This window comes from Papaver somniferum, chromosome 2, assembly GCF_003573695.1.
Source record: "Papaver somniferum cultivar HN1 chromosome 2, ASM357369v1, whole genome shotgun sequence".
In the NCBI taxonomy this organism is placed as follows: Eukaryota; Viridiplantae; Streptophyta; class Magnoliopsida; order Ranunculales; family Papaveraceae; genus Papaver; species Papaver somniferum.
In genome coordinates, this window is record NC_039359.1 from 99,700,205 (window position 1) to 99,726,260 (window position 26,056).

At 37.9% G+C, this 26,056-nt stretch overlaps 1 protein-coding gene, 1 long non-coding RNA gene and 1 pseudogene across 2 annotated transcripts; 2 read left to right on the plus strand and 1 right to left on the minus strand.

Annotated features, from left to right (window-relative positions):
• Positions 1-2,244: 2,244 nt before the first annotated feature.
• Positions 2,245-8,831, plus strand: LOC113348554 (L-ascorbate oxidase homolog). The gene is made up of 8 exons (XM_026592375.1): positions 2,245-2,694; positions 2,787-2,896; positions 6,530-6,800; positions 6,941-7,043; positions 7,153-7,498; positions 7,622-7,987; positions 8,091-8,169; positions 8,308-8,831. Exons 1-8 carry the CDS (start codon positions 2,554-2,556, stop codon positions 8,518-8,520), a joined length of 1,629 nt encoding a protein of 542 aa, XP_026448160.1. The 5' UTR covers positions 2,245-2,553; the 3' UTR covers positions 8,521-8,831.
• A 350-nt stretch (positions 8,832-9,181) lies between these two features.
• Positions 9,182-12,728, minus strand: LOC113348555. Its single transcript, XR_003359708.1, has 2 exons — positions 9,866-12,728; positions 9,182-9,676 (listed from the first exon to the last, which is right to left on the minus strand). It is a non-coding gene; the product is annotated as an uncharacterized LOC113348555 (long non-coding RNA).
• A 12,271-nt stretch (positions 12,729-24,999) lies between these two features.
• On the plus strand, positions 25,000-25,099 carry LOC113354693 (annotated as a pseudogene).
• Positions 25,100-26,056: the final 957 nt, after the last annotated feature.

Below are 26,056 nucleotides of genomic sequence, written 5' to 3' on the forward strand. Positions count from 1 at the left end.
CACCTCGCAATCGAAGACCACCAGCTAAGTATGCAGACTATCACTGTTCCTTGTCTTCTATTTTGTCATTTTATGAACCAAAAACATACAGAGAAGATGCAGCCATTCTAGAATGGCAAGATTCAATGGATGATGAATTGGAAGCACATGCAGAGGCAGGCACATGGGAAATGGTGGACCTTCCTCCTGGAAAATCAGTTGTTGGAAACAGATGGGTCTATAAAGTCAAGACCAGGTCAGATGGTGAGTTTGAACGATGTAAATCACGAGTTGTTGCAAAAGGTTATACACAAGAGTATGGTGTTGACTATGAAGAAACATTTGCACCAGTGGCCAGAATGGTTACAGTTCGTACATTACTTGCTGTTGCTGCAGCACGACAATGGGGGCTTTATCAAATGGACGTGAAAAACGCGTTTCTTCATGGTGAGTTACAAGAAGAGGTTTACATGAAACCTCCTCCTGGTTTGCCTCATGAACCTAATCAAGTATGTAAGCTTCGACGAGCATTATATGGACTCAAACAAGCACCTCGTGCTTGGTTTGAGAAGTTTAGCAATGCAATTCTCCAGTATGGCTTTACACAAAGCTTCTGTGATTCAGCTATGTTTGTCAGATCGTCAGAAAAAGGAATTGTCATTCTTCTCTTGTATGTTGACGACATGGTTATTACTGGCAGTGATCTACAAGGTATTACTGAACTCAAATCATATCTCAGTGATTGTTTTAAGATGAAAGATCTTGGATCTTTAAGTTACTTTCTTGGCATTGAAGTTGGCATGTCATCCACTGGTTATTTCATATCACAAGTCAAATATGCATCTGAGATTCTACAGCGTGCAGGGCTATCTGACAATAGGGTAACTGATACACCTCTTGAATTGAATGTAAAATACAGTCCTACAGATGGGACTCTATTGTCTAATCCAACACTGTATCTTCAACTAGTAGGGAGTCTAAATTACTTGACCATTACGAGACCAGACATAAGTCATGCAGTTCACATAGTCAGTCAGTTTATGTCTGCTCCAAGATCTACTCATTATGCAGCTGTTCTCAGAATTCTAAGATATATCAAGGGGTCTCTTCATCAAGGTCTGTGTTTCTCATCAAAGTCTGATCTCACTCTTCAAGCTTACTCAGATTCCGATTGGGTTGGGGATATTACAGATAGAAAATCTATTACAGGCTATTGTGTGTTCCTGGGAGACTCGTTGATTTCATGGAGAAGTAAGAAACAAAGTGTGGTTTCTCGTTCAAGTGCTGAAGCAGAGTATAGAGCACTTGCTCACACCACATCTGAACTCATTTGGTTACGGTGGCTACTTCGTGATATGGGAGTTCTAATTTCTGCTCCTACACCACTGTATTGTGATAACAAGGATGCTATTCAAATTACACACAATGATGTCTTTCATGAGCGTACAAAACATATAGAGATAGATTTTCATTTTACTCGTCATCATTTCAAGAAAGGTACAATCACTCTTCCACATGTTAAATCAGAATTTCAAGTGGCTGATCTTTTCACCAAGACTCACTCTGCAGCTCGTCTTCGATTCTTAATTTCCAGACTCAAGATGTGTACTCCACCACCTTGAGTCTGAGGGGGGGTGTTAAGATATGGTCAAGATATGATATATCTTGACATTATTGTGTTTGTTATTTGGTTGTAACTGCATATATATTCTTTCTGTATATATCCTAGATATTGTTAGGTGTATCTTTTATTTGCCTTATCTAGTTATCAGGTGTATCTTTTATTTGCCTTATCTAGTTGTGTAAACATGTATAAATCAGGTTTTTGCCTATCAATGAAGATACAAAGAATTATTCTCACAACTACATTAGAATCTCTATGCTCATGCTCATCACACATAACCTGCGTGCTTTCAATATTCTTATTTTGGCCGATAAAAAATACAAAGCAAGATTCTTTCTTTTTTTCATCATTTTACACACGGTAACTTTACAAAGTGAAAAGTAAAAATGGCAAAGATTGTGTTTGGACGGACCTAGCACGGAAATGAGCAGGTGGATCCAAAACATGAGGCGTTTGCCGCGTTTCGCAACAAACAAATTGCAATAAACAACGGAGAATGTCACATAAAGGTACCCACAGCTAGACACATAATAAGATATAACGAAGTAGAATATCAAAACTTGCAAGTGCCATCCTCTCTCAGTTTTTTTTCTCACTCTCTAGCTAGTGACAGTTCATTTGACTCTAGCACTACCACTAGCTGCTGCAGCTCACAGACACATCACACCATTCCCTCTTTCTCCTTTTAAATTACAGAAAGGCAACAGCAAAAGATTTCATTACTCTATTTTGGTTTTATCCTTTCTTTCTTCTTCTCTTTTTTCTGTCTCTCACTCACTAAAGGAGAAGAGAAGAGGAAAGGTAGAATAGAATATACCTTTAATGGCGCCGTGAGTTTGTTTCAGCAGATCTCTCCTCCCACTATTTCTTCACAGAGTGTGATTAAGCGAGTGAGTGAGGGAGATTGAATTAATTTTATTTCCTCATCAGTGAAATTAAGAAAGAAAGAGATGAGACAAACAAAGATACTCTGTTCTCTGGTCTTCTCATTGTTCTTATTTGTTACATTTGTTTATGGTGAAGATCCTTATAGATTCTTCACATGGAAGGTCACATTTGGTGATATCTATCCTCTTGGTGTTAAACAACGGGTACATAACTAATTTCTTCAAGTTTTGATGATAATGTACTAGTAGTTTTGAATGTTAAAATTTGTTTTACTAATTAGGAAAGAGTGTTGCAGGGGATCTTGATAAATGGGCAATTTCCTGGTCCAAGAATCGAGTGTGTGACAAATGACAACTTGATTATTAGTGTTCATAATGAGCTCAACGAACCTTTCCTCCTCTCCTGGTAAGTAATTTTTCTTCTTCTGAAGGTTTTTTTTTCCAAAGATTATCTTTTTATGGAAAAGACCAATTTCTTTGTTGGTCTTGGGTTCAATTCTACTTGCAGTTGTAGAATATCCAAGGTTAGACTGTGTTTGGTCTGTGATACAATAATGAGTCTTAATCATTTCTCTTTTTTAATCATATTGCATGATGATACCTTCAGATGTGCAATAATGATGTACTCAAAATGCATTTTCTTTTGGTATCCTGAATTTTATTCTTGGATCAGAACCCCGTCATAAAAGATTAAAGGGTACGGATCTAAGTGTCAGACAGCTTTAAACTCTCAACCCCCCTTTGGTTTTCAGTCCAAGACCATCATAAATAACTCAATACAATAAATCTAACTCCACATACTCTATAGATCTAATGACTTACCATTAGAAAATAGCTTCAAGATTGTACTCACCATCACAGTAACTTGGCTTTGGACCGTTTGTAGATGAATATGAATATGAATGTAGACAATGCATGCCCATTTTCTCATTTAATACATTTCTTTTGAGAATATTGGTGGAAATAAATTGACGTGTGCCATCAGTAAGAGAAAATGCATTTGTCTTGATAAAATGATGTAGGTGGAGATTTATTGAATCATGAAAATTTTGATAGTATTTGAAGGAATAAAACTTATAATATTAAGCAAGTCAGTAGTTCCTAACAGACGACAAAAGATATTGGTCTGTCAACATGTCCAATCACAAAGCATTACATTACAGTTGATTGTGCTGACCGACCAACGTGCTACTGCTGTAGCACACATGTTCTTTAGACCTATGTTTTCATGGTGGTGGGCTGGAGGTAGATTTCATTGATTTTTTAGGCATAAGGTTAGTTGGAACTGGAAGTGTATACTGTGTAATGTAGGTGTAAGTAGGGATGCAAGTGACACAAGGTGGAGTTGTAACAAAAAGTCAAATATGATCTTAGCTATATTCAGATTAAAGTTAGACTGCAATGGCAAATAGATTTTGCCGGTTAGTTGGATAAGATAATTCACTGTTTTATTTTTGGAGAATTCTTATTCCGTTGGATAATATTGATTTTAGGCATCGAAAATTTTTCAATCACGTTTTTCCATTAAGATTGATCCTTGTTCTTCCTTTGACATTATCTTTAATTCATTATTTAGTACCTAATTTAAATAGTTTACTAACAACTACTCCATTAAGATCTACCTAAATTCATTACTTCATTAGTTACTTTTTCCAATCACATTTTTCCATTAAGATTGATCCTTATGTTTTGATTTTGTTAAGTTCCTTTGACTTTGTTATTTGTATTTTCTTAATATAAGTAAAATGAAAGGTACTTAGAGAAAAAAACACTTAAGAGTATCTTAAATAAAAAATGTTTAGTAAAAATGTAACAGAATAAACAAAATTTTGACAGTTATTGTATACGTAAAAAAATCTAATAAACAATAATTAAATAAACCAATATTACCTTTCAATTTCGAAAAAAGAAAAACTCCAAATGTAATTTTGAATTATCTTCTAAGTTGTGTGTTCTTACCCATTTATACAGTAGGACTAAAGCAGAGGTCCAGTAGTCTTATTTTCCAGAATATGTGTGCATGCAGTACATGTGTGTATGAAATTTGAATGAAAAGAGGAAATGATTTAGATTAATATCTGTGGAATAGGAATAACAGTGGGTTGTCTTTTCCAACTAGGGGCGAAGTAAATTTTCCTTGGATTGTATTTAAATGGTTGTAGTTAGAATGTTAAATTTATTAGGATTGAAAATTTACAATATCATCACCCGAAAATCAGTGTCTCCGTCATCTCCACATGAATTCCTTTGGAGTTAGAAAACTATAAACTGAGTGCAGAGTAAACAGGTGTTAGTAACCATCCTATATAAAGAGCAAGCTGTTGTATTCATGATAACCTCGAAATGAATTGATTTATAGGTTGAAGTTTAGACCTTTGTTAGTGCAGTGCCAAAGAGGAAAAATGGCTGAAATCACACGGCCATTAGAATGAGTATGATAAAAGAAACTTCCATTCTTGGTATGAAAGCCAAGGCTGACAAGGCTTGTCAATTCAGGAAAATCACACATAAGATAATTATTGTTGGATATCTTTCACAGGAAACTTTTCTTAAAAATCTAACTATATAATGAAAAATAGCTCACAACTTAACACTATGGTGTATATACATATCACGGCAGGAAAAAATTAGCTTGCACGTTTCTCAAGCATTTTTGATCTAGTAGCATTACAATGAACAAGTTCATTAAATTGGTTAAATGCCGTTTTTATTTTAAAATGGTTGGTTGTAATGCTGCTAGATCAAAAATGCTCGAGCACCGCGTGAGCAAAATAATTTCTTGGTCATCTTGAGTTTGGATATTTCCGCTAGGAAGTCCGTAAGGTGATTCTACTAAGAGCAATCACATTGAGCTTGAATGTTTCTGCTTTTAGTCCTTGGACTTAATAATCAAATGTGTCTCATGGTTCTTTAATTCCATGACTTTGACATAATTGAATAAAAATCTCAACTCCCAAAATAAAAAACATGAATAACTTATTAGTCAAGGTTTGTTGTTTACACTAGGAAAGACTGATAAAGAAACTTGTGGCCCAGGCCTGTATAGGAGTGCACTAATTTGGTGGACCAGCCATTCGGATTTGTAGGAGAGGGTCCTTTTAAAACTCAAATGGACCCAAAACAGCATCCAATGGTTAGAATTTGATGGCCCACAATTGGCACACCGTTAGTTTTTCTGTTTTTGGCACTTACTGTTAGGGGTGTTGTTCCACCTTTCCTTCACCACAATATTTGATAGGGATGGGTTTTTAAAATCTGAACCGGACCCTAAAACAACATCCAATGGTTAGATTTCGATGGTCCACAATTGGTTCATTAATTTTGGGACCAATTGTGGATCATTAAAATCTAATTACTGTATGTTCTCATTCAGATTTTAGAAACCCCACCCCTATCAAATCCGGTGGTGAAGGGAAGGTGGATCAAAATGGACAACCTCTATTGGTATATCCCTAGCACTGCCGCTTTTAGGCTGGACATAACTGATTATTTTGTCACTGTTTAGTAAAACATGTCAGCAAAGACTGTTGTGGAAAAACCACTTCTATTTTCTCGAATAGCTTAGGTACTCCAGACATCTTGAACTATCTGCATTTTGTACCTAATGTTAATGGTTCTATAATAAGGATATATATATATATATATATATATCTTCTAGCAGCAATGGCCTTTTTATCGACCTTCAAACGTATTGTTGCCAATTTTCTCTGTAGAAAAAGTGATCGGTCCCATAATCAGTTGGAGACGCTAAACCAGTTAATAATCCCGACTTAAGACATACAGTTGATGTAATATGTGTGCATTGTTTGTACCGTGAACTTATAAAACGTAGTGCAGTTGGATCTTTGTAGTACTGGATAGACTCAAATGGTGGTTTAAGCAAAAAAAATTTTTGATGGAGTGGTTTAAGCAATTGAAACCAAGCAGGAATTTTCTCTAAATTAAATGAGATTCTAGTGCTTAAAAGCACAATTTTGACTAATTTTTGAGGTTTTTGTTACTAAATTCATAATGTTCAAATTTTTGGATTCTTGAGCAGGAACGGTATACAGCACAGAAGAAACTCATGGCAGGATGGGCTTTCAGGTACTAATTGTCCCATTCCACCAGGAAAAAACTTCACTTATGTTCTCCAAGTGAAGGATCAGATTGGTAGCTTCTTCTACTTCCCATCACTTGCTATGCACAAGGCTGCAGGAGGTTTTGGTGGTATTGCCATCTGGAGTCGCCCAAGAATTCCTGTTCCTTTTCCTCCTCCTGCTGGTGATTTTACTTTATTGGCCGGTGATTGGTTCAAGAGAAATCACACTGTAAGTGGATTGGAATTTATTGTCAGTTTAAAAAGGGACTAAAAATGTTGCATACTTGATTTATTCCAAGAAGACTGTCATTGTCTATATCTTCCCATATTGCACAAAAATGATATGCAACTCTTCTTTGACATATACAGTATTTGAGGGCTATATTGAATAGAGGACACAAATTTCCTGCTCCTGACGGACTCCTCATCAACGGTCGTGGATGGAATGGGTACACTGTCACAGTTGATCAAGGTACCCATCTAAAAGCATCCTATGTCATAATCACATCAGTTATTTTAACAGTGTCTTTGTGATATTTATTTATGCTATCTATTTGTTTGCAAATTTTGATATATAATAGGGAAGACATACCGGTTAAGGATATCGAATGTGGGGCTTACCACATCCATCAACTTCAGAATCCAAGGTCACAAAATGAAATTGATAGAGGTGGAAGGATCTCACACTCTACAGAATACCTATACTGCACTTGACATTCATGTTGGACAGTCATATTCTGTCTTGGTCACAGCTGATCAACCTGCCATGGATTACTACATGGTTGTCTCGTCACGCTTCACTAAACTAGTTCTCACAACCACAGCCGTTCTTCACTATAGTAATTCATTTAAAGGAGTTTCTGGTGCCCTCCCTTGGGGTCCTACCGATCAGATTGCTTGGTCACTCAGCCAAGCCAGATCTATCAGGTACAATTTCTCCGTCCAAAAGCTATAAGTTTTATTACTAATGCTAAATGCCCAGACCGTTTTCATACTCTTCACATTTCAAAACTTCACTGAAAATAAATTCCAATGCTCTTTGACAATCAGGTGGAACCTGACAGCGAGTGGGCCAAGACCCAATCCTCAAGGTTCCTACCATTATGGGATGATCAAACCTGCCCGTACAATCAGGCTCGCAAACAGTGCACCTATAATTAACCGCATGCAGAGGTATGCTGTCAACAGGGTGTCCTATGTCCCAACTAGCACACCTTTAAAGCTTGCGGATTACTTTAAGATTGGAGGCATCTTCAGTGTCGGATCCATTTCTGATTACCCCACTGGTGGTGGTGCTTACCTCCAGACCTCTGTCATGGGAGCCGATTTCCGGTCTTTTGTTGAGATTGTGTTTGAGAATTTCGAAACTACTGTTCAGTCGTGGCATATCGATGGTCATTCATTCTTCGTCGTGGGGTAAGATTTATTGGCTCAATTAGTCAAGTACGAAAATGACCGTACGAATCTTTTCTACCTTCTTAATTTGTCAAATAACTGATATATTATGTATCATGAGCAGGATGGATGGAGGTCAATGGACACCAGCCAGTAGAAAAGGTTACAATTTGAGGGATACGGTTTCCAGATGCACAACTCAGGTAGGAAAATGAATATTGCGTTGTCATTTCGATATGATTCTGCTTGTGACATTCATAACAAAGTTGAATACATATTCAACAGAAAATAGCTAGATGATTGTATGGCATAACTGCTGTGTTTGATTTGATATGGCGCAGGTTTATCCCAAGTCATGGACTGCAATATATATGGCTTTGGACAACGTAGGGATGTGGAACATAAGATCTGAGGACTGGGCTAGACAATATTTAGGTCAGCAGTTTTATCTGCGCGTCTTCTCTCCAGCAAATTCATGGAGGGATGAGTACCCAATCCCAAAGAATGCTCTTCTTTGTGGTAAAGCTGCTGGTCGGCACACTAGGCCTTTCTAATCTTGTTTAGACAACATGTAGCAAGGAATTCTGTCACGAAGGGGTGTCAGGTTCTTTATATAGGAGGCGATGTTTACATTGCATTATTTCTTACTTCACTGCATGCGGCTCAACTTGAGCACCTATTACATACATTATTTCTCTGCAATAATTTTTATAGGCCATGTTACATTGCATTATTTTCTGATGCATTTTGCAGTGCCTACTCATATTCTTTTTCCCTAGGCATTATTTTATACTTGGTCGCATTCTTCATTCTTGTAACTGGATTCTAATTTGATAAATATTGAGCGCCTTGGCAGTTCATTTTAGCTCCGTACTTTTAAACAGGGATTTACTGAACTAGACTAGTTCTAGATTAGCAAATCAACATCAAGCTTTGTTGATCGTGATCTGAATAAGACTGAGAAGAAAAGCATATTGCATAATTTACAAGTATGAGATGTCAGGATTAAGAAGGCATCAATTGAAACTGAGTCTCAATTAAAGTCTTTCATCGAAGAAAAAAATAAATCCTAGAGTACAATGCAGTTTTAGGACAACTGATTCCCGTATTAGGATGATCGCTATAACCTGCGGATGCCGGGTTATACATAGTTATAAGAAAAACATGTTATATGGCTTCTGCTCTAATATAACCAGAGGTAAGTCAACTGCTCTATAAGATGAACTAAAAATCATTTATAAATTATAGTGGACCAAAAGACAATTCAAATTGGTGGACATCAACCAGAGACAGATAACAATCTCACATGGCTCAACTGCTTAATTTTTTTACAATATGAGGTAAATCACATGCGACAAGTAAAACGATTAGGAGGAAATTCAACTGATCCAGGGACACAGGCACAAGAACAGGGCCATCAGGATGTCCTGCACCTCTATAATCAACCTCATCACTGTGTGTAAGAGGATATTATGGATTGAAGTTCTGAGTATGTCCAAATAATCAAATGTAAATGAGGAAGAAAACACATTCCCCAAGGATACCAAGGGATATAAAGAACAGGACCAACATATGAGGTGCCTCAAGAACAACTAGGGACATCACTCTCTTACTGAAGATTTGATGCTTTACAATTCTCTGCAAGTACTTATCTCTTTCTCTGGTGCTTTTGTTCTGTGACGGAAACCCTGATGTATCCCCCAAACCATCCTGCAAACCAAACAGATAAAAGACTATCATTTTCTATCCTAGTAAGATCTTTTGTGTTTAACAAATTAGAAGCCAACAAGATGCTATCTTAAGAATATTGTACAATGGGAGAAAATAGTAATATAAAAGGAAAGCTTATGGGTAGAAGGGTTATCGTAGGAATTGCAGATTTCATCCGTGCATCTTCACCTTCACCAGCTTCAGTAACTCCCATTTATGTTTCTTCTACGTTTAATCCCTGATAAGATTATGGAATTCAAAGATGACAAGATTATGGAACTCAATTTTCCAGCAAAAACTCGCAACCTGTTTGAAGATCAATTAAATATCATACAACCAAACACTAACATCACACCAGTACCAGAAATCGCAAAAACCTCAAACTACATGAATAAGAACAGAATATAGATCACCATATCAATGTCCATTCACGGTGGCCAACCATATTTTATCAGTTTCCAATTTGAGAAGCAAACACCTATGGTGACAAGAAATATCCCAGTGCGGTACAACCAATAAGGTTTAAGAGAAAATCGCAGCAAAAGCAAACTTTTCTCTGTATTATTTTGCTAGTTGCTATAAAACTCATCTTTGAAAAAGAGAGCTTCAGGATGTATACCACACTGAAATGCATAATGGAATGTGCATTATTTCGTTATTTAGAAAATGAAGGTAAAGGGGAAGTCCAGAATCCCCTCTACAAAAATAAACAATATATCACTGTCTAATGATATGTAGACACCAATGCAGATCTTCAGACAAATCACAGCATCTTATGCATAGTTTAGGCCAAGACTTCCCATATCTTACCAAATAAATGAACTCATGTCTTTTTAAAACTTTATAATAAATAGAAAACTTAGTAGCTACCCAGAAGCCGAGTTGAAGTAGATTATGTATAGGCTGCTTACAGTCAAGTTTCACCTGTGTTCCCCATTTCCAGATTGTGGAAGCATATGATGCTGACACCATGATGCAGATGAGTATAAGTGCGCGTAGAAGCCTAGGACCACGATAACAACATTCTGGTTTATCCCTGCACAAGTACAGTTCTTCCAGGCGATACAACATCACTGTAACAAGTTTCTTTTCTGACAAGGAATCTCAAACTCTTTGGTACATGAATACACAGCATAATATAATCTTGATTCAAACCAAAAACATGATTAGGAGAACCATGAAAATGAAGAAGCAAAAATGAAATGTTTAAAGAATTATAAATCTATGATCAGTCTAAGAAATTGGAAAATACATCATGTCTGAAAGCATTAAAACTCTGCAGCATCAAAGCGATTTTCCAACTCTACGAGGAGTCTGGACTTTGTTAGGGAGCCAATACACCTGATTGCCTACATAATTCTCTAGGATCACGGATCACCATCTCCTTCAAATTTTTAAGATTTACTTCTCTCATATCTATTTAGTTAAGAGATCCATATTACTGTCTAATATTTCTCACTCTCAGCAGTCAGCCCTCTGAAGACCTCAATGCAGTAATATAAGAGAGAAAACAAAAACGTACCTATATCAGAAGTTGCAATACTAAAAACATAGCACTAAAATTCTCTTGATTAGTACCAAAAAAAAGTGGATCAAAAGTATGCCAAGCTGTTCACATACATGCAAGAGAACCCTCAAATCACTTGCCTCAAACATAACTGTTTTGATTGCACATCATAGCAGTGGAAATTCCAATACAAGTCGCCATGGACTTCGTCACTCATCCAAGCTGGGGCAAATATCATTTTAAGTTTAGGATATCCAACAATTGCAATACCACGATCCCACCAGAAACGACCCAAGATTTCTGGTACATGAAAACTGCACTTCTCTATCCATTCATATTGTTGCTGTTGAGTATTCTTCTTCAAAACCCATAAACTCAATTCATTGTCTGATATATGATCAATGTACAGTAGTACATTTTTCTGAGGCTCCCTTTGGGAATTCTATCGTGTAGAATCTCATCCAATGCATCCTCATCAACCTCACTCTCATCCAAATGTGGTTTACTCGGAACATTAGCCAACCAATTCAACTACTTCCGGAGGTTCAGTCAAAAACACAATTTCTTTAAAATTCGAAGGAAAACAGATGAAACCAAGGTTCTTAGGGCTTCGAAGTAAATGTAAATTGATAAAAGCAGGATCATGAATGATTGAATTAGACCATGATTGTATTGTTTCTTTTTTCCAAAGCTCAATAGATTTGGATGAACATAGAAATAGGAGAAAAAGGAAAAGAAAATGAGGATGCAACTCGCAAACATAAAATCTCAAACTACTACCTGCTACTGGAGATACTATTTCAGAATCTGCATATCACTAATAGTAAATCAAATGATGAGTTTACCAAAGAGAAACTCAAGCTTCTCCCCATTTTAACAATAAGTAGTAATAATCATATAGAGTAAAAAGAAGGGAAAGGAGAGAAGAAGTAGAACAGGAACACCATTAAATACTAATCGAAATACTACGTTTTGGATTGAGATTGAGAAAGGGTTTGGAGCTGATTGTTATAATCTTCTAGTTCTTCATAGTAAACATCCCAAACACACCTAACGCAACCACTCCCACAACAATCTCCAGGTAATGGCTTTTCTGGTGGTGTTGGCTCTGGTAGTGACTTATCCAAACCCACTTTCTTCTCCGTTGATTGCTCTTCTTCAACCTTCTTCGTTTCGTTATTAGACATCCCACCAGATACCCTTACACAACGATTTCGAGTTTGATTTTGATCTTGGTTGAAATCTCGAAAATTTATTGATCGAATGATGACGAATTTCCCCTTAGAAGAGAAGGGTGATGGAGGAAATCTTAATCCAAACCCTTTTAGAGTCAGCGTCAGATTCAGACTTTTCATCACCCAATCAACCGTTAAACCAATCCCTGAGGCCTGAGACGTCTTTCTTTCTTTCTTTCTTCCCTTCTTATGTAATTTTGATTGGTGGATGGAATATATCCTACCCTCTAATTGGCTGAGAAAAGCAGCCAATGAGGTACTAAAAGCACATCTACTAAAAGCACATCTATATTGAAGCATCACCGGGTAATTGTTCAGCAATGTCTCCATGAGACTATGATGATTACCGTTTTTTTTTTCTTTTAAAGGGGAAAAGGGCTCAAAAACAGCCAACTTTATTAAATTACGTCAAAAGTTGAGGTTTCCAGAGATATAAAAGGGTGGATAATTAACATTCCAACGATTATTTACATTGTCATGAAGAGCATGTTGGCATAGTTCGTGTGCCAGATGATTTGCACTTTTGCGAACATGCTGAAATTTGGTATCACTAAATAAAGCAGCTAAATCTTTTATTTTCAGAACTTCTGAACGGATGGACCAAGGAATAGCCCTTGAATCTCCAAGAATAGCAGCAGTCACATTTGCTGCATCTCCATCTATAATAATTCTCGAGAAGTTATGATTCAATCCAAGCTCCACACCAAGTCTGCAGGAGATCGTTTCAGCCAGAAAAGGAGAAGTACAGTCAAAAGTGCTTGAAGCACATCCTAAAAATCTTCCATTGCGGTTGCAGTCTTGAGCCACACCACATGCTGCTCCATTATTGGGGATAAATGCAGCGTCTACATTTGTCTTAATAAAAGGATGATCAGGAGGAGACCACACCTGTACTATGGTATCTTGATTAACATCATCTCCTGAGTAGTTATCCATACACATCTCAAAATCTTGATAAACCTTTTTAAAAATGTGACTAACAGAAAAGTTCCCTTGCGAGAAAACTATATCATTCCTAGGTTTCCAGATATTCCAAATGACACACATTCTTTTGACAAATTCATGCGCTGAATTATCTTCCATCCACTTCCTGATAATATGCATTACGTTGATTTCTTGTATCAACAAATCATAAAATAATCCTGCAACTTCAAAAACTAACTTTGCTCTTGCACAAACAAAGAGTAAATGAAATATTGATTCATCATCTTGCCCACACAGTGTACATGCTGTATGAATGTGAGGCACAAATCCAGATATATTCATCTTAACTGCTAAACTATTATTCAAGATCTTTCAAACGAAAATTAAAATCTTTGGTAGGATGTAAGAAAACGACCACAGCTTCTTCCAAGGAAAAGAACTAAATTCAGATGAAGTAGGTTGGTTGTTCATAAGCAGTTTGTAGCAAGATTTAGTCGAAAATTTACCTGATGCAGTACACTTCCAAACTAATGCATCCTTAGAATTATCACTAGGACTAAGATAGATAGAAGTAATGTTTGAAACTACCTCCGGAGAAAAAATAAGATTCAATAACTCTAAGTTCCAGTCTCCAGAATTAGGCAAGGTTAATTCAGACACCCTGTTAACATCCACTTGTAGATCAACCAGTTTAGAGATAATGTGATCCAATCTCTGTAGAATCCAATGGTTGTCTCAAATATTAACATTCATCCCATTTGAGATTTATCGAACACTTTATTCATGAGGTATTGCCTAACTTCCAATAAACTGCTCCAAATCGAAGAACAATTATTTGGCTTTGAGGTTGTCCAAAAGGAATCATCATGAACGTACTTTGCCGCTAGAATCTTGACCCACATAGCATATTCTTTTTCTAGGAATCTCCATGCGGTTTTACAGACCATGGCTATATTCATCAAATCTATATTTCGAATCCCCAGTCCTCCATCTTCTTTGCTCAAAAAAACCTTCGACCAGTTGAAGAAGTGCAACTTTCTCTCATTAGTGGAATGACCCCACCAAAAACATCTCAGAATCTTGTCAATCTCATGCATAACACCTTTACGAAGAATACAAATTCCCACGCAGTATATTGGAATTGAGGAGAGGATGGTCTTTAACAAAACAGTTCTCCCTGGCATGTTTGTATAGTGAAATCTCCATCCTGGCAGTCTTGAATTAAATTTATCAATAAGATAATCAAAACTTGCAATTCTGCAATGTGACTTTAAACGGAAAATCCCAAGATACTTATCATCAGGAACCATTTCTCTAACTCCCCTTATCAATAAGTCTTGAATGGTTGTTCGCTTTCTTAGGTCAGAAATCCCCTTATTAAAATAAATTGTGGATTTATTGTAATTTGTCAGTTGGCATGACATTGAAGCATACTGATGCAGCAATTTATTCAGATTAAGCACATTAATTCTGGAATGTTCACCAAGGAAGAATAGATCATTAGCGAACATCAAATGGGTAATTGTAGGTGCCCATCTATTCATCTTGTATCCTTGATATAGGCCTTGATACTCAAATTGATTCATCAGTAAAGAGAGACCCTCAGAGCAGATAATGAACAGTGTAGGAGATAATGGGCAACCTTGTCGTATGCCCCTTTCGCTTTTGAAAAAATCTTGCGGAAAACCATTGATGTTAGTTGAAAAAAATTAGTCATCACATATGCCATGATTAAAGAATGAGCTTTTCCAGATATTCCCATAACTTGTAGCATATCCCCGAGAAACCTCCAATTAACGCGGTCATATGCTTTAACCATATCCACCTTAGTTGCAAAATGACTATTGACAACCCTAGAATTGTTAATGGAATGGAGTAATTCCTTTGTAATAACAATGTTATCCAAAATCTGGCGACCAGGTACAAAAGCACTCTGATGTGATTTGTGGATAGTGGTAAAAGTGGTTCGATTCTCAGACTTGTGAAGGATATTAATTAGACTTAAATTCTAATATTAAAATAGAAAACTCACTAAAAATTATAGCAAACTCAATCAAAGATGATATCAATATTAAAAGAAACACTGAAGCTAAGATTCCACTATTTTCCAAGTTCAAAGTGATTAAACCAATACTTATATTTATGCAATTTTCTCGTTTAATTTGATTCTAAAATATTGCAACAAGTAAATTTTCAAAAGTAGTAGTTGTAAATACCAAGTATGAAGCATCAAAAGTCTTAAAACTAAGCATACTCCATCAAAATAGATCACAATCACTCAAATAAAAAATCATATTCAATAATAGTTCAAGGCAAATAATCATATAATTATTGCAAATAAAAAGATAAAATAGAATATACCACTTTTTGTTGGAAAAATAGCTTCCTTTATCGCCTCAGCAACGGGGTTTAGCTCCTCATATTAATCATGGTCTTAAAATATGTGTTTGTTGCTCAAAAGATGATTAAAAGAGTGAAAAGTAATAACACAGACTGTTTGCAACAGTGTATCGGAGTTACAAAACAGCTGTTACAATGGAACTATTACAGAAAACTGTTGTAAATACTGTTGCTTTGTCGCTGATTTTAAGACCCAGAAACGACTGTCTTCAATGGCCTTTTGTTCTTCGTGTTCTTCCTTGTGCACCATCAGAAACAATTTCCTGCAACTCTTGATTTCATTCTCTGTTCTTCTCTAAACTTCCCCCAACTCTCGACTTCCCTTCTATATGACCCAAACAATCTATTTATATCAAAAATACCGATTAAGTCTCTCCCAAATCTTCCAAAATCTCTTCCCCTCTCTTCACGGCAAAGTTGCGACAATTTCTTGTTTTAGAATATCTACACTTTTCTGAGCTTTCCTTTTTATTCTAAACTCTTCCTTAGATAGATACAAATCTTTGGGAAGGTTCATAGAACTTTAATCTCTCTAAAATTCCCTAAAAAAGGTCACACACGTGACTTTCCATATATTTCTGTTGTGATAAAAATCCGTCGATTGAGCCCAATCTAATCGATTTCAACTCCCATATCAGATTCCTAGACCCATAAGGAGTCTATCCTATGAAAATCAGAGGTTTAATCGACCTCAAACTCTTCCAAATCAAGAACCCTAATCTGTTCTTCACTGCCACAAATTTTCCCGCCAATTTTGAGGATTTGAAACCGTGAAGAAGAAGGGCGCTCCCTATACAGAGTAGGGGTGCCTTTAGCAGCTGCCTTAAGGGGTGTCATGGGGGTTCCCCTTATCCAAACCGGGGGCACGAATAGCAAGTGTCCTCCGGGTGCTTTCCGACAACTTTTCGAGCCAATTTTTTCCAAAAATGTTTATTGGCCAAAAATACCTACAAATAAATAAAACACCATAATAAGTACAAAAATGAACCCTAACAATATATAGAATCGAGACAAATCGGACACAAAAATGTGTCTATCAAATACCCCCAAACCTATTATTTGCTAGTCCTCGAGCAAAAATAAAATAGAAATAAAATCCTAACTCACTGTCGCAGACATCGTCGATTGCATTTAGCATATGCAATAAGCCTTTAAACCCCTAGGTGTTTCTAGTGGCGGAGTGTTGTCTACGGAGGGCTTACCAGAGGTATACCCACAAAATTTTTATACTCCAGACCCTAGATATCTACACAGAACCTTGGAAGGCACTAAAGAATCTCCTTGGTTGGCATACTTATTGACTACAGGAGGAAGTACCCTGATGCGAAATTCCAATTGTTGTACACGAGTTTGCACTCAAGCATACGAAAATTCATATATAAGTGACAGAGCTCTACTCAGATAGTCGCACTATGGACATCAATATCCAGAGTCAAAACTAATCACATGGATATATCAAGAAGATGGATATAGAAAAACATAGATGGTTTTGATGTTTACTAGGTGAACGGTGTTTCTCATATCTGTCTGAAGGCCTCCGCAAAAATGAACCTATCCTAATGGACTGAGATACTAGTCTGACTAATATCAACACACTGGCATATACAAAGGAACCAGTGATTGATAATCCTAACTCTAGGTCAACACAACTGGCATATACAAGAGTTCCAGTGGTCGACTTTATTGAATTTATTCCAGTTGGTCTGATGGTCAAGTCTCAATTTTTTTATTTTTTTTTTGTATCTCAATCACTCTAATTCACCGTAGCATTGGTAACAACTTGAATCGTGAGCCCCACCTAATCACTTAGAGAAACATAGTTTAAAAACAAAACAAAATAAAAACAGAAGTGAAAATGACTCAACGAGATATGGTGAAACTATCATGTTATTTCTAACACCTGAGCTCTGTGCTTTTATGAATAGACTCTTTAGATATTGCCATCTAGTCGGATTGGTTCCTCAACTCCTACAACCAAAATGCTTCCATCCACTTAGATTGGTTAGTGCCATCCTTAATATGGATAAATTTCTAGGCTCTGGAGTTTATTTATTACAACGAAAATGTAACAAAAAGTTCTACCCCACCCCCAAACTTAAATCTAACATTGTCCTCAATGTTTCTAATTAAAGAACAGTACCAAAAATATAAGTAACATGAGGAAATAGTAAAGAGAGAAGTCGGAAAGATAGTACCTGGGTGAAGTGTAACCAAAAACCTACAAAAATATTATACAACATACAAAATCGCCTCGATGGTCAATCAAGGTAAACAGGGTCCTCCAGAGGGACCTCCTCAACATCACCTGTAGGAAAAGGCTCTAAAAAGGGCTTCAATCGCTGACCGTTAACCTTCGAAGAACTACTACCATCTGGTGTCTCAATCTCAACAGCGCCATGAGGAAAAACAGTACGGACCACAAAAGGACCGGTCCACCGAGAGCGCAACTTCCCGGGGAATAGATGCAAACGAGTGTCATACATAAGAACTTTTTGACCAGGAGAAAATGACTTTCGTAAAATATTCCTATCATGCACAAGTTTCATTTTGTTCTTATACTCCTTAGCACTATCGTATGCATCTCTACGAATATCGTCCAACTGATTGAGCTGGAGCTTTCTTTGAGCTCCTGCCCTGTCAAGTGAAAAGTTTAAGTTCTTAATAGCCCAATAGTCTCGATGCTCTAACTCAACAGGCAGGTGACATGCCTTTCCAAACACTAAACGATAAGGTGACATTCCAATGGGTGTCTTAAACGCAGTACGGTAATCCCATAAGCCATCAGTAAGCCTCGACGACCAGTCTTTCCTGTTTGGATTAACTGTTTTCTCTAGAATACGTTTAGTTTCCCTATTGGAAACCTTTACCTGACCACTAGTCTGAGGGTGATATGTGGTTGTTACTTTATGGGTAATACCGTATTGTTTCATTAAAAGAGCAAACGGTCTATTACAAAAGTGTGAACCTACATCACTAATTATAGCTCGCGGCGTACCAAAACATGTAAGTATATTCTCTTTCAAAAACTGGACTACGACCCCGTGGTCATTCGTTTTACACGGAACCGCCTCAACCCACTTAGACACATAGTCTACAACGACAAGTATGTAAAGATAACCAAACGAAACAGGAAATTGACCCATAAAATCAATGCCCCACACATCAAAGACCTCAATCACTAAAATAGGGTTCAAAGGCATCATATCTCTACGGGAAATGGTTCCTAACTTCTGGCAACGCTCACAAGAAACACAATGACTATGGGAATCTTTAAACAACGAAGGCTAGTAAAATCCACACTGCAAAATCTTAGCAGCAGTCTTCTTAGCACTAAAATGACCCCCCACATGCATGTTCATGACAAAAGGAGATAATACTAGACTGGTCACTCTCAGATACACATCTCCTTATAGGAAGGGAATTATTAGGGGAACTAACAACTAGCCTAGACAAGTGGTATGCTACTACATTATCTGCACCCTTTTTGTCTCTAATGTCTGGACAAAATTCTTGTAACAAAAGGATCCATCTAATCAATCTAGGTTTGGTATCCTTCTTAGACAAAAGGTATTTCAAAGCAGCATGATCAGTATAGATTACGATCTTAGAACCTAATAAATAGGATCTAAACTTATCCAAGGCAAACACGATGGCTAGCAATTCCTTCTCATTAGTTGTATAGTTCATTTGGGCATCATTCAGAGTTTTTCTAGCATAGTAAATCATATGGTGTAATTAATTTTCTCGCTGACCTAGCACAACGCCTATAGCATAATCTGAAGCATCACACATAGTTTCAAAGGGTAGGTTCCAGTTAGGTGCCTGGACTATCGGGGCAGTAGTGAGTAAAGTTTTAAGCTTCTCAAAAGCCTTTAAACAATCATTATCAAAGACAAACTTAACATCTTTAGAAAACAAATTGCAAAGAGGTCTAGAAATCAAGCTAAAATCCTTAATGAATCGACGGTAAAAACCCGCATGCCCTAGGAATGACTAATATCTTTTACGGTTTTTGGGACCTGTAAAGTCTTAATAAGGTCAACTTTGGCTTTGTCTACCTCTATACCCTTTGAAGAGACGATGTGCCCTAACACAATTCCTGATTTAACCATGAAATGATATTTTTCCCAATTAAGCACTAAATTTTTTTCCTTACACCTAGTCAACACTAATGTCAAATGATGCAAGCACACATCGAAAGATGAACCAAACACTGAAAAATCATCCATAAAGACCTCTAAGAACCGTTCTACCATATCAGAAAATATACTCATCATAAAACGCTGAAAAGTTGCAGGGGCATTACATAGCCCGAAAGGCATGCGTCTATACGCAAAGGTACCAAAGGGACATGTAAAAGTGTTTTTCTCTTGGTATTCTGGGGAAATAACGATCTGATTATAACCGGAGTAGCCATCTAAAAAGCAGTAGTGACTATGTCCAGCTAATCTCTCTATCATCTGGTCGATGAAGGGAAGGGGAAAGTGGTCCTTCCTTGTGACCTTGTTCAATTTCATATAGTCAATACACACACGCCATCCCGTGGTCACTCGGGTTGGGATTAATTCATTATTATCATTCTGGACTACAGTGATACCTGATTTCTTGGGGACAACCTGAGCAGGGATGACCCACTTACTGTCTGAAATTGGGTAAATAATACCCGCATCTAACAACTTAAGCACCTCTTTTCGAACTACCTATTTCATGTTAGGGTTCAGTCGACGTTGCATCTCCCTAGAAGGTTTGGAGTCTTCCTCTAAATGAATCTGATGCATACACACAGTAGGACTTATACTCTTAATGTCTGATATAGTCCACCCTAAAGCTTCCTTATTGTCTTGAAGTACATTTACTAGCCTACTTTCCTGATCACTATCCAAATCGGAAGCTACAATCACAAGTAAAGTCTCAGATGGGCCTAAAAACACATACTTTAGAGTATCGGGTAGTGGTTTAAGGTCCAACTTTGGGGGCTCTTCTAAAGAAGGAATTCGGGTAGTCTCAGAAACTGGTAACGGTTCGAACCTAGATTTCCATCTATCAGTGTCTAACACAGGGGTAAAATCTAATAGAGCATTCACCTGTTCAATAGTGCTATCGTCGTCAAAATCTAAACCAAAATGGGATAGACAACTTTCTAATGGGTCTTCAGACAAAATGTTTGGTAATGACTCCTGAACTAAGGCTTCTATCATGTTCACCTCTTCAACACATGTGTCATCTAGCTCATGAGGTTGCTTACTGACATTAAAAATGTTCATCTCCATAGTCATATTACCACAAGATAAACTCATCACACCATTTCGACAGTTAATGATCGCATTAGACGTAGCTAAAAATGGCGACCTAAAATCACAGGTATCTGGTTCTCTAGGTCAGGGACAAGTTGGGTATCTAGGACCACGAAATCCACTGGATAAATAAACTTGTCGACCTCAATAAGAACATCCTCGATAACACCTCGATGGATTTTAACAGACCTATCAGCTAACTGCAGTGTCATCTGAGTAGGTTTCATTTCACCAAGTCCTAGCTGTAAGTATACATGGAATGGCAGTAAGTTCACACTGGCTCCTACGTCAAGTAAAGCTTTTTCTACCCGGAAGTTACCTATTGTGCAAGCAATGGTAGGAGAACCTGGGTCTTTGTACTTTGGAGTTGTGGTGTTCTGAATGATTGAACTTAAGTGACTAGCTAAAAAGGCTTTCTTATGGACGCTAAGTTTTCGCTTTCGCGTACACATATCCTTAAGGAAATTGGCATAAGCAGGAATTTTCCTAATTGCATCTAATAACGGAAGGTTTATGGTAACTTGCTTAAAAACCTCCACTATGTCACTAAAGTTCGATTCCTTCTTTGTTGGTACTAATAGCCGAGGAAATGGGGCTCTATGCATAAAATCAGACCTTTCAGGAACCGAATTCACATCATCAGAAACTTTATCAGTCTCCTCATCTACTGGTCCTGAGAGGTGAGATTCTGAGGGGTGAACTACAATATGTTCACTATCGGGCATGGTTACCTTATTGTCAACAACTCTACCACTCCTAAGGGTTCTAACAACATTCAATTGATTCGATGGTTTTTCACCTAATTCATGAACTCCTATAGGGTTGGGTTGTGTTTGACTAGGAAACTTACCTTTTTGTCTCAAAGAATCACTTATCAGACCAACCTGGGTTTTTAACTCGGAAATAGCCTGACTATTTTCTTGTCCTATCCTGTTACTAGCTTGTAGACTTTGTTCTACGGATAACTGAAATTTTACAGTTTGCTGAGTTAACAAAGCGAGAGATTCCTCTAAACTTAGGATTTTCTTATCTGACTGATTCTGAAACTGAGCTAGTCCTGAAGGATTCTTAGTATAGCCAAAACCTGGGGGAGTATTAGAGTTACTAAACTGACCTTGACTTTGGCCCTTAGACCACGAAAGGTTCGGATGGTTTCTCCAACCAGGATTATAGGTTTCTGAATATGGGTCAATTTTTTGACGGTTATCAAATCTAGTGTTATTATAAAGAGCATTGGCTTGCTCTTCAATATTCTGGCCTTCCCAAAAAGGCTCCACTCTACCACTAGTCTGGCCCACTTCTAAGGCTTCTAACCTTTTTGCTATAGCAGCAATTTTGGCATCTGATTCATAGCTGGTAGTCCCCGGCAAGGGTGTATAAAATTGAAGTGAAATGAAACGGGGGCCTACAGTAATACCGCAAGTGCACGGTCGTCAGTTGTAGCTCGTGCAAGTACGGGTCGATCCACAGAGATCGGGTGTGTTTCGGAAGTGTTTTAGCTAATTGGGTTCCTAGTTTGCTATTGGGCTTTGAATACCCCTTTGGAACTGTTGGGCTTAATGGGTTTGTTTTTTAACAATGAAATACTTTAGGTTTTGGGCCTTTGAATTGAACTGAGCCTTGGACTCAGTTGGTTTGGTCTTGGGCTTTTGAGTTTAGGCTTATGGATTAAGCCCACAGGTTGGTTGAATTGGGCTTCAGTTTGAGTTGAGCTTTGGTCTTTGCTTGGCTGCAGGAACTGGACTTGGCTTGGCAGGAGAAGAAGTGGCAGGGTAGCAGCAGCAAATAGTGGCACAGCAGCAGCAATGCTGCAGGGCAGCAGAGGAGAAGCAGCAGCAGGAGCAAGAGCTGCACTTGGCTTGGCAGCAGCACAAGAGAGCAGCAGCAGTGGAAATGCAGCAGTGCAGCAGTAGAGGTGGCAGCAGGGCAGATAGTTGAAGTGCACAACAGTGCAGCAGCAGAAGTGCACAGCAGTGCAGCAGCAACAGAGTTGCAGCAGCAGCTGCAGCACAAGTAGACAAGAAAACAGCAAACAACAGCAAAATAACACAAGATGCAAATGAAAATTACAGTGAACAAAACACAAAGAAGCAAAATGAAAATAACACAAAGGCAGTTAGCCTAAGGCAGGGGAAGAAGGTTAAGCTAACATGGAGCTGAACTAAAGCACTCTTTTAGAGTGGGAAGAGAGCTAGCTTGCTCATTGTCACTAGTGAGCACTAGTTTCTTCCCACTACTCAATTCACACTATGCAGCAAGGTTTACTCCATCTATCTAAACATGTAGCACACTGAATTCTACTATCATTCTTTCACCCCTAGAATCAGTTGTCTTCTTACAGCACAACTGATCACAGATGCAGTCATTCAAGTAGATAATATCAGTTCTATGACATTTAAGCACTTACAATGCAATTAACATAACCTGAACTAACAATGAACACAACAAACTTCTAACACCTTTCAGGATACATACAATTAACAGGAGGCAAACTAAACAAAACATTAACAGGATATAACACAACATAGCAAACATCACAAGAGCACAGCAATTAACAGGAAACAATATCAGGCATAACATGAACTGAAATGAGCAAGTGAGCAAAAATTAACAATTAACAGAACTTGGAAGTTCTGGATGTAGGCTAATCCCAACATGAGTTCTAACATATACCCATATCATCTATTTATACAAACAATCAAAAACCCCAAAACAGTGAAATTAGGGTTTGGTGAAAATTGAAATTAGGTTTTACCTAATCACTGATAGCACTCAATAGCTTCGACCCAATCTTCCTCTGACTCCCCTCATGCTATCCACGCCTCCAATTGCTTCATCTATCAATCTAATTCACCAAATCCAATCCTAACAGTGAAGAGGATGGTGGAGTTGTTGAAATAGCTTAATAGGTGATAGGGGTGATGATAGTAGTGATGGGTTGCGGTTGTTGTGGAGAGTTGGTGGTTTGGTGGCTGTTGCAGGAGGGGTGGTGATGATGGTGGTGCGGCAGGGAAGGAGGTGGTTCTGCAGAGAGGGGGGTGATGGTGGTAGATGGGTTCGATAGAATGGGAGAAGGGGGTTGTTTGGTTAGGTGGTAGGGCTCGGGTGATAGAGTGTTAGGCGGCTTCATCCAATCTTAATGTTCTGTGACGCTGAGCCGCGAGATGCGAAGATGGTAGGTAGATCGGACGGTGATGCGGAGGTAAGCGATGAGCGACCGTTGGATTATATGATACAACAAAATCAACGATGCCAGATGGAGTTAGGTGTTGTAGTGTTAGGCGGAGATATCAAACTTTGATGAACAGCAAGGGAGCGACCGTTGGATTCAACTACCATCTAATCTGAAGGCTTGGAATTTCAGAGCTGTGGTGCTCGGCAGAGACTTCAGATTTTGATGATCTATGAAGGAGCGACCGTCGGATGCTTCTGAGAAATGATCTGATGGCTGAGAACGGAGGCGCTTTTGTGTGTCGAAAATGAGGTTGTGCGCACCATTCTTCGCGGCTTCCTTGCGTAATTTCTCCCGGCTTTTCACTACTTTTCTGCTCTTTTCGCTCCGCGACTCATCCGAACTTTATTTACTACCTAAAAATGCAAAATTAATTAATAAAAATATTTATTCTTGAAAACAATGAAAATACAGAATATGGGATAAAATGTATAATTAATGCACAAAAGATGAGTTAAAATGCCAACAGAAAGGGATAAATATATACAATATTTGGCACTCATCAATAGCCTCCTTCTACCCTATTAACGTTTCCTCTACTTAAAAGAATTGTTTTCTGGGGTGCCCTACTATTTTCCCATTGCTGGTTTTTTTCGGCGATTTCATTAAAAAATTCCATCGTTGCATCAACAGTTTGGTTTTCAAATCCACCAGTGCATAGAGACTCGACCATGATCGTTGTGGAATAATATAAACCCTCATAAAGGATCTGAACTAGCCTAACCTTTTCTAAACCATGATGAGGACACTGGGATAATAAATCATTGAACCTTTCCAAATACCTATATAAAGATTCTCCCTCTTGTTGTGAAAATGTGCATATTTGCGTCCTAATAGACGATGTTTTGTGCCTAGGGAAAAACTTATTGAAAAAGGCAGATGTAAGTTGTTCATATGTCTCAATTGACTCGGAGTCCAAACTATATAGCCACGACTTGGCCTTATCTTTCAGGGAAAATTGGAATAACCTAAGCTTCAAAGCATCATCATCTAAGCCTCTAATTCTTAGAGTACTACAAATTTCCTCAAAATCCCTAACATGGTAATAAGGGTTTTCATCTGTAAGGTCCCAAGTTTCAGTTCATAGGGTGCCTCCGTTTTAGCTAACTTAATACACGAAGGATGAGTAGTCCTAGTTGGATTCAACAAAGCTTTCAAAGTTGTCATTTCTGGCGCTATCGGAGCAACAGAGATTCTCTCCTTAGTCAAAGGACGTTCAAAAACAGACTCTTCAAAAGTCGGACTCTCTAGATTAAGGTAATCGAGACGCTTCGAACTACTAGGTTTCTCTTTAACAAATTTACCTAGTGTGTCTCTTTTACGTTCAGGCATACAATAGAATTTTCTAAATTGGAAGGGTAAGCAAACACAGATCAAGGCCGACTCAACCAAATCAAACCTATTGATTTCTAGCAAACAAAAAGCATGATGACTCCACTTAGATTGTTTCTAGACCAGCTTCTAATCCTTCGAACGGGAATTCGTTACAATTTAAGCAAACTCCTATGGAATCAATCCGAGTTAACGTAAGTTGAATAGAGGCGAGGGAAGCTCGGTGGAGCTTTGATACCCAAGGCCTCACCGGTATTACAAGGCGGCGCAGTCACGCTTTCAACTTACAGAAACCGTCAAGAACTTCGAAGTATGCTTAAAAGATTAACCAATATTTTTCGAATGACTTTCCTGTTAAGCTCGTTACCCTATCGGTCTCGTTCTAGTCAAAATTTTAGGTTTAGGTTCGCGTAGGTTACGTGTTCCTAAAGCGGGCAAGAAGAGAACGGTGATGAA